This window comes from Mus musculus, chromosome 7 (assembly GCF_000001635.26).
Source record: "Mus musculus strain C57BL/6J chromosome 7, GRCm38.p6 C57BL/6J".
NCBI lineage: Eukaryota > Metazoa > Chordata > Mammalia > Rodentia > Muridae > Mus > Mus musculus.
The window spans coordinates 97,545,193-97,558,656 of NC_000073.6; the positions used below are offsets into that span (position 1 = coordinate 97,545,193).

At 44.9% G+C, this 13,464-nt stretch overlaps 1 protein-coding gene across 5 annotated transcripts in view; it reads right to left on the minus strand.

Moving 5' to 3' along the window:
* Positions 1-5,136: 5,136 nt before the first annotated feature.
* The window catches only part of Aamdc (adipogenesis associated Mth938 domain containing), a 29,229-nt gene continuing 20,901 nt past the window's right edge, over positions 5,137-13,464 (minus strand). For 2 of the 5 annotated variants that reach the window (NM_183251.3, NM_001177945.1), the window contains 2 exons: positions 12,939-13,034; positions 5,139-5,549 (listed from right to left, as the gene is read on the minus strand). In NM_183251.3, the coding sequence (NP_899074.2) occupies positions 5,409-5,549; positions 12,939-13,034 (237 nt within the window). In that variant the 3' untranslated portion in view covers positions 5,139-5,408. Of the gene's footprint in view, positions 5,550-12,938; positions 13,035-13,464 lie in introns of all 5 variants that reach the window. The other 3 variants (NM_001177947.1, NM_001177946.1, XM_006508114.4) reach the window with 2 other exon arrangements.

Consider the following 13,464-nt stretch of genomic DNA (forward strand, 5'->3'; position numbering starts at 1 on the left):
CCCGCAGGCATGAGTAGACACTTGCAACAGCAGGTGCATACGTGTAAGATTTAAACAAGAATCATGAAATTTCCATTACAGCCTCTCTCCGTTACAGGTGGGAGCAGGCTTCGGGGGAGTGAGTGGTTCCTCAGAGCCCAGGCCTGCATCTTTCTCAAAGCTCCAGATGTACACGGTGGATGTACATTATGGTGCAGGTTTTGACTTAGGCAGCAGGATACCTTTTTCAAAGCTGTGTGAAAGCTGGACAGGCTAGCAGATGTAGAGTGGGCCATGCTGGTGGAGTGGAGTTTGGATAGAGCTTGAATAAATCCTGACAAACCTGTTAGGGAGAAATTTGATTATTTGAGAGGGTTGGCTCAAATTTTGAATTTCTTGTGTTCAGAAATGTCTGGTTCTGTAAAATATGAGAGTTTTTCTTTTCCTACATCTGGCTCTCAGTTTTTCACCAGTGAGAAATGCTGGAGACTGTATGTCACCTCTAGCCTAGCTCCTCGCATGTGCCCAGTAAGGAAAGAGCCGTGACTTGCTCATCAAAGCAGACCTGAGTCCAAACTTCTGGAAAGGCATTGGGAGTTCACATGACCGAACTGAAGAACTGGTATGTAGCACATGGCTGATTCGTAGGAACCACTCAGGCTAGAATAAATGGAGGGCTGTGCTTTCTGAATCAAAGAACTTAAGAGATTAACATATGGGGCTAAGAATAGCTACACAGAAGAATAGCTTCTCTCCAGGTTCTGTGTCTACCAGCGGCCATATAAACCAGATTGGAAGTGAGCACTTTTATTAGTAGCTTTTATATGGAAATTTAATGGCAATACTCCTCAGTCAAAGTTTTTACTGCTCCCTCCTTATGTATCTTTTTAGTAATATAGGGACAGTGCAGGTTGTAATTCAATTACAACCATGCCTGAGTCAGTACCCACTGGAACTACCTTAATTTAGAGTGTGGGGGAGCCGGGGGCAGAGATTACACTACCAAGGAGCCCTCGTAGCGACACAGGATTGGCTTTATAATAGGATACGGAGTTAGAAGGATCTTGTCAGTCATCGGGCACTCAGGAACCCCCAGATATACACTGGGTGTCAGGTCAGTGAGGATCTCGCTCTCAGGGACCTCCAGGGCACTAAGAGGTACTGCTAAACAGAGATGAAGACATGGTGCTGGTACTAAGCCTGGCCTGGCCACTTTCCGAGTGAAGCTAAAACAGCATCTCTACATTCCTATGCCATATCGTAAGCTGTTCTCTCTAATCTATGCATTGGCTCCCAGTAAGATGCCTCCCTAGAGAGATCCTCCAGCAGCTCATCTGAGGCTGCTCACTTATCCACACCAGCCGCCTCCCAGTCATCCGTCTCCAGCTTCCCTCCTCACTCTGCTCCTTTGCTTCTGCCAAGCCCTTGCAGAGGAGAGGGGATGGATGCCCAGTCCTCCCAGAGTGGACACAGCCTTGGGTCAAGTGGCTGGTACCAGAGCCAGCAGCAGCCTCCTGCCTCTCTTCCAACCACCTGTCCATCTCCACCTTCTGTTCTGAGCTTAACTTGGTGCTTCACTGGCAATGACCAGTGGGAGGCAAGGGGCAGGCCCAGGCATCTTGAAGCCAGAGCAGTTAGCTGGGCATGTGCAGACACTGAAGGTGTTGACCACTCATGTTCTTCTGCCTTTACAGTCCCTAGGGGGTACCGGTATAGGCCCCCACTTTGATTCATTTGTAACTTATGATTTTAAGTATTAAAATGTTTGTATGTAAAATAAAAAAATTAAAAAGATGCCTTACTGGGTCACCCATGTATCTCAGAGCAAAAAAGAAAAAAGAAAAAAAAAAAACAAAAAACAAAAGCAAAAAAAAAAACAACCAGCCTTTAAGGCTGCTGCTGTAACATCAGCCCAGGCAGAGTGATTTTATTTAGGTTATAGATGTGATAAACACAACATTTAGTAAATGTCTAGTTCAGGCAGCTGCCAAGTAAATCTGGTGAACCAATGGGCATTTAAGTCTTTTTTCTCATTTATTATGTGTATGAGTGTTTTGCCTACATGTATGTGTGTGTGTACCATGTATGTACAACCACAGAGGCCAGAGGGGGTGTCAGTTTCCCTGGGACTGGATTTACAGACTGCTGTGAGCCACCATTTGGCTGCTGGAACTCAAATCTGGGTCCTCTGGAAGAGGCCAGTGCTCTTAACTGCTGAGCCATTTCTTAAGGCTCAGCTGAAGTGTCATGTCCTTAGTGTGGTCCCTCATAGTTTTCTTCCCATCCTGATTGAGCTAAATTCACCTTTTCTTTGCACTATCACCAGATCTTATAACTATTTTAGTGTTGTCTTTCTTCCTCTTATCATTCTGGGGGAGGGAAGTTGATACGGGATCTTACTATGTAACCCTGGGTGACCTGTAACCTGCTATATAGACCAGGCTGGCTATTGTGCTGATTCTCCTGCCTCGCCTCCTTGGTACTGGATTACAGTTGTACATTGCCCTGCCTGCCTTTTCCATATATCTTTAAGATTAAGAACTATAAGTTGTACCTCTCCAAGCTCCTAGGATCCAGCCACAACTGGTCCTAAGAGATTTAGTTGATAGGTTTTCAGTAAGTGAACATGGGAGATAATTGCTGAATAAATGAGGTAGTTCCTTTGGGCTCCCACATTCTATAAATCTGTAAACTAATAAAAGGCTATGTGATAGCCATAAAATGGAACTTGTTGGTTTACGTCGGCTCCACTAGTGGAATGAGGATGACAACGGTGCTTTTGGCTTATTGCGTTCTTACCACATGCCAGGCAATGAGCTAGGAGTTACTGCCAATTGTCTCCTGTAATACGTACAGTGATGCAGGTACTACCAATCTGACGGATGGGAACAGTGGAGCTTGGAGAGATTAAATAAAGGCCCTCCCAGTGACCGGCAGAGAACTGTATTTTAAAGCCAAGGCTGTTTGACACAAACCTGCACTCACAGCAGTTCTGCCCCCACCCCGTGCTGTTACTTTGAAACACTCTTTCTCTGTAGCCCAGATGGCCTGGAAGTCACCATGTAGCCCAACTTGGCCTCAAGCTCAAACCTTCTACCTCTGCCTCTGCCTCTGGAATGCTGGGATTATTTATGGTTCTTTTACGAGGAAAAAAATAAGGGCTGGACAGATGGCTCGGAGGTTAAGGGCATAACTACCCTTCCAGCGGATCTGAGTTCAATTCCAGCACTCAGGTGGTGGCTCACAGCATCTGTTCCACAGGATCCAACACCCTCTTCTGGCCTCTCATACACAGGCTTTACAAGCATACATGCAAACAAAATATACATACATATAAAATTTTAAAAAATAATAAAAACAAGGATGATGATAGTTTAAAGTTTCCTCAATATAGTCTGAGAGGCCACCTGTTATACTAAATAATAGGGGGAAACTATCTGAGCCTGTGGGGACTTTTAAAAGACATTGTGCTGGCTAGTTTTTATGTCAGGCTGACATAAAATTACTTCTTCTGGGAAGGATTTTTTTCTTTTCAAGACAGGGTTTCTGTGTAGCTCTGGCTGTCCTCAAACTCATAGAGATCCACCTGCCTCTGCCTTCCAAGTTCTGGCTATTAAAGGCATACACCACAACACCCAGAAGGAAGAAGGAATTTTATTGGAGAAAATCTCTCCATAGTATTGACCTATAAAGCCGGGTGGTGGTGGCGCATGCCTTTAATCCCAGCACTTGGAAGGCAAAGGCAGGAGGATTTCTGAGTTGGAGGCCAGTCTGGTCTGCAAAGTGAGTTCCAGGACAGCCAGGGTTACACAGAGAAACCCTGTCTCGAAAAAACAAAACAAAACAAAACAAAACAAAAAGTATTGACCTATAAGCAAGTCTGTATGACATTTTCTTGATTGATGATTAGTGTAGCTGGGCCCTGTTCACTGTGGTGGTGCCATCCCTGGGCAAACAGTCCTGGATGGTGTAAGCAGCAGGCTGAGCAAGCCATGGTGAGTTAACCAGTCAGCAGCTCTCCCCCACAGCCTCTGCATCAGTTCCTGCCTCCAGGTCCCTGCCTTGGATTTCTGCATTCCTGCCCTGACTTCCCTGGATAATGGACGATAAGCCATAAACTGAAATAAACTCTTTCTTCAGGTTGCTTTTGGTCATGTGTCTCATCACAGCAATAGAAACCCTAAAACAGACATCTAATCCAGCTCTAACATTTTATATTTAGGGGCCTGAGGCCTGTTGGGCTTAAGGTCAGAGTCAGTTACCGGACAGTCAGCCTAGCTGTGGGCATCTTTCCATGGTTAGTGTCGCTTCACTCAGTGTTTGTTCATGCCAACTGCACAGGATCCTTCTTGACCACAAGTCTGAAATCGCCTCCTTCCTGTGGGGCAGTGGACTGTGAGAGGAAGCCTGGTCCTTGTCCATGGGGAGAGTTGCAATCCCCGGTTGCCACCACAAACGGGGTTCACCAGGTTACCCGTACCTGCCAGCGTAAGGCAGGCACACGCTGAGCCAGTCGCCGTAGCTCCTGTGTAGCCCTGGACATCTAAGGGCATCATAGACTTGTTATTGCTCTATCTCGGGTGGCTGAACACCACTTGCCTCTCTAAGAAGTTGGGGGACATGGGCTGCTTGCTTGGGGTAGCTAGTTAGCACGCCAGAGTCTCGTTCATTACCAGAATTTACCAGACAAATCACTCCACCAACTAAGAATGGCCATGCACCCACGGAATGGAGAAATCTGTCTATCTGTCAATCCTGTCCATGTCCCGGCTGGGTCAGAACAAGGACCAGGCTTCCTCTCGCTGCCCCACACCATCCTACTCTTCCTTTTCATAACCGATTTCATATACAGCCAGTATTTGTTTACTAGCATCATGAAAATGGGTCATTTTGCTATTTCTCTGGAGCCTACAACAGTGTCTAGCATATGAAGCGCTTTAAAAAATAGTTGGGTTGGTTAAGGTGGTGCACACCTTTGATCTCAGCCCTCAGGAAGTAGAGGCAGGCAGATCTCTGTGAGTTTGAAGCCAGCCTGGTCTACATCGCAAGTTCCAGGGAGATCCAGTCTCAAATGCCCCATCTTCTGTCACCAAAAAAAGAGTGGAAGTAATGAATAAAGATCCCAAAGCATGAACTGTGGTGAGATCGCTAATGCTCTCAACTTTCTCTTTGGCCTTCAAGTTTCAACCTTTATTTTTGTATCAAGTTTCTCAAACTTTGAACCTAACACATAGCACAATATTAAATGTCAGCAAACCTCTCTCTTCTCTGATTTAAGCAACCTGGAGTGCAAAACCTGTGCCTCAGCCTCCCACCAATCTGTCCCAAGAACATGAACATATGTCCAAAATACACAGTGGAGGCTGATGTGGAGACTGGTAAGACAGCCAAGGCTTTGTGGTCTGATTTATTCTCCTCTGTAGGCGCCATCAGCAGGTGGAATGGAAGACACCTCCTACCCTGACCCCTTGGGCAACCAAGGCATTATACTCCTTCACGGCCTGCTCTGTCTGGAGGACCCGCACATCAATGCCTTGTTTCTCCAGGTACTCCACAGTCGACGGAGGCACCTGAAAAGAAGGAAAGGAGATGGATAAGAAGGGGGACAGGAGCCCCAGAACTCCTCCCAGTATAAGGCAAGCGCACTTTACAGAATTAGACAGAACACCTGTCACTTCTCAATCATCCCGTGTGTCACCATTCCAAAATTAGGCAGGAGCCCTGGTGAGTTTCAGAAGAGCCTGTGAGGTGCTGGGGTTGCACTGCAGTGGCTCGGGGTATGAGCAGGCACGAGCCCTGTGTCCACTCCCCAGTACCAGTGTGGGAAAAAAAGACCACTGTCAACTTCCCAACTGTCTCACGGCACCCTCGCTTTGTCCCCAGTGGACAGGCAGAGCAGGATCTATGGGTCAGCCCTGGGTTGAAGTCCCTCGAGCACTGTAGTTCTGAGTAAGGAAGTAACTAACCCTGGACTTATCCCTGTTTATAACTCAGATCTAGTCATAACGGGTCCACAGGGCTGCTATGAGAACTGAGTGAAGGTATAGAACATGTCTAACGTGGTGCATAGCCTATGCTAGGTAAATTTTTAAAGTGTGATCGGTCCAACTTAAATCTAAAGTCAAACTTTCCCATATGCCAAACCACAAGGCCTTCCACCAGCTTTTCAAAGCATCGAACGCTCGCTCCGGTTTGCAGCTGTATCACAGAGCTTGCATGCGGATGTCACTGACATGCTCATATTCTGCGACTTAAACGTCTTCTCAGAGCAGCCTTTCTGGACCAATCATAAGCAACTGCTCCCAAGGCGCCATTTTGTTTACAGTATTTTTTATCTGAAGTTATCTAGCTTGCTGTTTTTATTTTTAAATAATTGTTTAATATTTATTTTATTGGCCAGGTGTGGTGGTGCACACTTTTAGTCCCAGCACTTGGGAGGCAGAGGCAAGTGAATTTCTGATTTCGAGGCCAGCCTGGTCTACAGAGTGAGTTCTAGGACAGCCAGGGATATACAGAGAAACCCTGTCTCAAAAAAAAAAATTTATTTTATTATTTTATGTGTATGGTGCCTTGCCGTGGGCATGGAATGTAACTGATGCACAGATATACATATAGGCCAGATGTTCTCTGTGCACTTGAGGTGAGTCTAGAGTACACAGAGAATGAGTTCCAGGAAAGCCAATGCTACAAAGTGTGACCTTGTCTCAAAACAAACAAACAAAAAGGGGTATTATATCTGTAGCTAAATGTATGAGTATTTTAAGTTATTTTCTATAGTCTAGACATTGTGCCAGACACCGAGGACTAAGATAAATAAAGCAAGTGAGGTTTTGTTCCCACCATCAATTACAAAGCAGGCTTGAGAGTCGGCTCAACAATGAAGAGCACTTGTTGGATCCAGGTTTGAGGCCAGTGCCCACATGGTGGCTCCCAACTCTAACAACTCCGGTCCTGGGAATCTGCCTCTGTGGCCTCCACAGGCACCAGGCAGTACGTAATGCAAAGATGTTCATGCAGGTGAGACAACATAAATACATGAAATAAAATCAATAATTTTTTTGTTTATTTTTTTTTTCCAGACAGGGTTTCTCCGTGTAGCCCTGTCTGTCCTGGAACTCACTTCGTAGACCAGGCTGACCTCGAACTCAGAAATCTGCCTGCCTCTGCCTCCCAAGTGCTGGGATCAAAGGCGTGCGCCACTACGCCTGGCTCCAATAATTTTTTTTAAGTCACATACATTTTTAAATTTTATTTTGTGTGTATTTATGGTTTTGTTGTTGTTGTTTTTGTTTTTGTTTTTTTTTTCCAGCCTGCATGACTACGCACCACATTTGTGCCTAGTGCCTGTGGAGATGGGAATGGGGTATCAGATCCCTAGAGCTGTAGTTACAGACGGTTGTGAGCCATCCTGTGGCTTACTTAGCTGCTGAGCCTTCTCTGCAGGGCTTGGGATGCTGGGGAACTGAACACGGGTCATTGTGCTTGCAAGTGAAGAGCTTTAGCAACTGAGCTCTCTCTGCAGTGGAGATAGGACCCAACTACTAATGGATGATACTGATTTTGATTTATCCTGAATATTTTTTAGCTCAACTCTAGAGCTGGATGAAATATTTTTAAATATGCCCTATCTTAGTTTGAAAGGTTTGTTACCAAAAGCCTTATATAAAAAGACTATTATAATGGAGGGAAAGGAACTTACAATTTTTAGATTTATTTATAACTTTGTGTATTTTGCTTTCATGCATGTCTGTGCACCACCTTTGTGCCCGGCGTTCATGGAGGCCAGAAGAGGATGGGTGTCAGAGCCTGTGGCCCTGGAGTTAGAGACAGTTGTGAGCTGCCACATGTGTGCTGGGAACTGACCTTGGGGTCTCCAGAAGAGCAGTAAGTATTCTCATGTGCTGAGCCATCTCACCAGCCCCTAGGTTAAAACTTCACAATACAAATAAAGTGTGCCCTCATCAGTAGGGCGTAGGACTGCAGGGCATTTATATAAAGGATAGAATTATGTAAGTCTCTATATCCTTCTGTGGAAAGCTGTCTAGAACAACGTAAGATGGAAATAGGACAATATATACGATATGTTCCTATTTAAATGTGTTTTACTGCTGTGAATAGACACCATGACCAAGGTAACTCTTTTTTTTTTTTAAGATTTATTTATTTATTATATGTAAGTACACTGTAGCTGTCTTCAGACACTCCAGAAGAGGGCGTCAGATCTCGTTACAGATGGTTGTGAGCCACCATGTGGTTGCTGGGATTTGAACTCTGGACCTTTAGAAGAGCAGTCGGGTGCTCTTACCCACTGAGTCATCTCACCAGCCCCCCCCCCCAAGGTAACTCTTATAAGGACAACATTTAATTGGGGTTGGCTTACAGGTTCAGAGGTTCAGTCCATTATCATTAAGGTGGGAACATGGCAGCATCCAGGCAGGCATGGCTCAGTCAGAGCTGAGAGTTTTACATCTTCATCTAAGAGCTGCTAGGAGACGACTAGTTCCCAGGTGGTTAGGAGGAGCGTCTCATTGTCTACCCCCACAGTGACACACTTCTCCAACAAGGCCATACTTACTCCAACAAGGCCACAGTTCCTAATAGTGCCACTAAGGACCAAATATATTCAAACTACTACATTCCCCTGGCTCCCATAGGCTTGTTCAAATAAAAGAGTCTATGGGGGCCATACCTAGCCATAGCATAATAAAAAAAATTATATTTAGTCCAACTTCCAAAGTCCCCATTATCCATAGCAGTCTCAACAATGTTAAAAGTCTAAAGTTCAAAGTCTCTTCAGAGATTCAACCAATCATTTAACTGTAATCCCCAAAGCAAGACAGGAAATCAGCTAGGCAAACTCCAACATCTGCATCTCCAATATCTGAGGTCAAAGTGGTCTTCAGTTTTCCAACTTCTTTCTGCCTTGTTAACTACAGCACGATTCTTTCTCTTTGTGTGATTCCACTCCCTGATAGCAGCTTTTCTCAGCAGGTATCCCATGGCATCTAGGACTTTCTAGTGGTCCCTCCCTGCCCCTCCCCCACTGCTACAGATTTCTATTCATTCTCTTGGCCCTCTGGACTTTTCTGTCTCTTCCCATACCTAAGCCATCCCTCCCCCTCTTCCCCTCCCCTCCCCTCTCCTACCCAGGATCTCCCTCTACCTCCAGTGCTTATCTTGTTCCCCCTTCTAAGTGGGATTGAAGCATTCACACTTTGGTCTTCCTTCTTCTTGAGCTTCATATGGTCTGTGAGTTGTATTGTGGGTATTCTGAGCTTTTGGGTTACTATCCATTTATCGGGCTGGAGAGATGGCTCAGTGGTTAAGAGCACCGATTGCTCTTCTGAAGGTCCTGAGTTCAAATCCCAGCAACCACATGGAAAAAAAAATCCACTTATCAGTGAGAACATACCAAGTATGTTCTTCTGAGTCTGGGTTACCTCACTCAGGATGATATTTTCTAGTTCCATCCATTTGCCTGCAAAATTCATGAAGTCATAGTTTTTTAATAGCTAAGTAGTGCTCCACTGTATAAATGTACCACGTTTTCTATATCCATTCTTTTGTTGAAGGACATCTGGGTTGTTTCCAGCTTCTGGCTATTATAAATAAGGATGCTATGAACACAGTGGAACATCTTTTGGGTATATGTCCAGTAATGGCATAGCTGGGTCTTCAGGTAGAACTATTTCCAATGTTCTGAGAAACTGCCAGATTGATTTCCAGAGTGGTTGTACCAGCTTGCAATCCCACCAGTAATGGAGGAGTGTTCCTCTTTCTCCACATCCTCGACAAATCTGCTGTCACCTGAGTTTTTGATCTTAGCCATTCTGACTGGTGTGAGGTGGAATCTCAGGGTTGTTTTGGTTTGCATTTCCCTGATGACTAAGGATGCTGAATACTTCTTTAGGTGCTTCTCGGCCATTCAGTATTCCTCAGTTGAGATGTCTCTGTTTAGCTTTGTACTCCATTTTTAAGTTAGGTTATTTGGTTTTTAGAGGTTAGCTTCTTGAGTTCTTTATATATTTTGGATATTAGCTGTCTATTGGATGTGGGGTTGGTGAAGATTTTTTCCCCATCTGTAGGTTGCCAATTTGTCCTATTGACTGTGACCTTTGCCTTTCAGAAGCTTTTCCATTTCATGAGTTCCCACTTATCAACTGTTGATCTTAGAGCCTGAGCCATTGGAGTTCTGTTTAGGAAGTTTCCCCCTGTGCCAATGGATTGGTAGAATCAACACAGTAAAAATGACCATCCTACCAAAAGCAATCTACAGGTTCAATGAAATCCCCATTAAGATTCCAACACAGTTTTTCACAAACATGGAAAGAGCAACTCTCAATTTCATATGGAAAAACAAAGAACCCAGGATAGCGAAAACAATTCTTACCAATAAAGGAACAGCTGGGGGAACCACCATCTCTGACCTTAAACTGTACAACAGAGCAATAGTGATAAAAAAAACCTCATGGTATTGGTACAGAGACAAACAGGTCGATCAATGAAATGGAATTGAAGACCCAGAAATAAGCCCACACACCCATAGACACCTGATCTTCCACAGAGAAGCCAAAAACATACAATGGGAAAAAGAAAGCTTCAATAAATCATGCTAGTTCAACTGGCAACCTATATGTAGAAAAATGAAAATAGATCCATATTTATCACCTTGCACAAAGCTCAAGTCCAAGTGGATCAAGTTCCTTGACATAAAACCAGATACACTGAATCCAACAGAAGAGAAAGTGGGAAAGAGCCGCAAACTCACTGGCCCTGGATCACAGTGTGCCCTCCATTTCTGGATTGTAGTTCATTCCAAATTAAAAGTCCAGACTATTCCTTGTTCAACTGCAAACACATACAGTAAGCTTAGCAGAGTGGGACCGTGCGCTGAGGATCACCACTCCCTAAGGAGGTAAAGAGGAAGACAGCCCTCAGCTCCACTTAATCCCGCAGCCCCTTAATTAGTACTTGAGCCTTACATTTTATACTTTTCCTTTCTAAGCTTGCCGCACTTCTTCAAAATGCTCTTAACCAGGGAACACAGACTCCGCTAGGCTTTTTTGAGACGTCCTTTGTCAATGCAATTAATATAAAATCTCTTTACTTTAGTAGGCTCTTCAGACAAGGGCAAAAGGCAGCCACATTCTTCACCAAAATACCACAAAAACAGTCTCTAGGCCATGTACTGAAATTCTCTCCGCTAAAATACTTGGGCCAGGTCTGCACAGTTCAAATCACTCTCAGCAACAAAGTCTTCCATATTCTTACTAGAATAGCCCATTAAACCTCACTTAAAGCATTCCATGGCTTTCCAAATTCCCAAAACTCCCAAAATTCACATTCTTCCAAACAAAAATGTGGCCAGGCCTATCTCAGCAATCAATACCCCAGTCCCTGGTACCAACTTCTGTGTTAGTTAGAGTTTTACTGCTGTGAACAGATACCATGACCAAGGCTACTCTTTTTTTTTTTTTTTTTCTCAAGACAGGGTTTCTCTGTGTAGCCCTGGCTGTCCTGGAACTCAGAAATCTGCCTGCCTCTGACTCCCAAGTGCTTGGATTAAAGGCATGTGCCACCACTGCCCGGCCTCCAAGGCTATTCTTATAAAGACAACATTTAATTGGGTCTGGCTTACAGGTTTAGAGGTTCAGCCCCTTATCATCAAGGAAGGCGGGAGCATGGCAGCATCCAGGCAGGCATGGTGCAAAAGGAGCTGAGAGTTCTACATCTTCATCTGAAGGCTGCTAGTGCAAGACTGACTTCCAGGCAGCTAGGGTGAGGGTCTTAAAGTCCACTCCCACAGTGGCACACTTCTTCCAACAAGGCCACACCCACTCCAACAAAGCCACACTTCCTACTAGTGCCACTCCCTGGGCCACCATATTCAAAGCACCACAATATGGCAGGGCTGAGTCTGCATGCGTGCATATGTGTCAGCGTGAACACATATGGAGGTGTGGACAAAGGGTTGGAGCAGTAGGAATCTACGCGGCGCCTGCAGGGAAGAGCCGCTTCATCTTTACTCCCAGTTCTTCATTGACTCCTGAGTGGTTTACAGTAAGTGTGCACTATTTTACAAATGAAATGAGATAGACACTTACGTTCTCAATGCAGCAGAAAACATAACTTGAAAGAAAATAAAAAGGAATAGTGTAAAATATACTATCAAAATGTAAAGCAGTGGGCTGAGCACAGCAGCGGATGCTTGTGCTTCCAGCACACGGAAGGAACGGAAGGAAAGGCAGCCTCCTGCACAGCAATTTCCAGGCCAGTCAGGGATACAAAAGAAGACCCTGTCAAAACTAAACTGAACTGATAAACCAACGATGGAGCTCAGTGGATGGAGTACTTGCTGAGCGTGCGTGAAACCCTGAGTCAGTCCTCCAGCATGGCATGAACTGTGTGTGATAGTGCATACTTGTAAGTTTAGCATTCAGGATATAGGGGCAAGAGCCCCAAAAGTTCAATGACCAACAATAATTCTGTATTCCTTAATGGATTTTTCACCCCAAAATGGACCCCATGTGTAAGTGTGGTTCCACAAGAGTTCATAGCCAGCTGGCACCACTGCTCTGTGTATGCACACTCTGTGATGTTCACACCGTGATAACATTACAGAACAATGCACTGCCCAGAGTGATTCCCGTTGCTGACCCACATGGCTGACTGACCTGATAACCACAGAAGGTGAGAATTTCTGGAACTGAGGTATTTGTGAGAAATAGTTGAAAGGACACACTGGAGATGGGCACAGAGATTTGGAAAGCCCAGCACTGACAAAGTGGAGTGGGTGCAGTCTTACTCATCCTAGGCCACGTATTACTCAGCAAAAAGAGAGGCCGTGTATTTAGAGCTGAACTCTAATGAAGGAAATATAGAGCAAGTAGTACCTTAGAGTGCTAAGGTCTGAGAGGTAAGTGCCTGCCCTCAGGAATGCTGTAGACATCAGAACCTACCTTCAAGGCCTCACTCATTCCTCTGCCAATCACAAGAGTCTGTACCCCTTTCTCAGCAACTTCCTTTACATCTGCTGGCTGCACTCCAGGAGAATGCTGGATATGGAGGAGAGAGCAGAAAGGTACTGATCTTTCTTCACAACCCAACGCTTTTAAAAAATATTGTTATTTTAAATATATGCCAAAAATAATAAAAAATTCTTATTTTAAGCGTTTTGCCTTCATGTATGCATGCGCAGCATGTGTGTGCCTGGTGGCCACCAAGGCCGGCAGAGGACATCTGAGTTACGGGTGGCTGTGAGCTATCATGTAGATGATGGATACTAAACCCCAGATCATCTGTAAGAGCAGCAAACGCTTAACTACTCAGTCCCCACAACAGCCATCCTTATGGGGTTCATTCTAGAACTGTTGACTGAGGTTTGCTTTCCGCCAAGCATAGTCTCACATTCTGGGCATGGAAACAAGAAGATGCAGAGCTGTAGTCAAGACGTTCCAAGTGTAATGGGAAACACACAAGATTGCC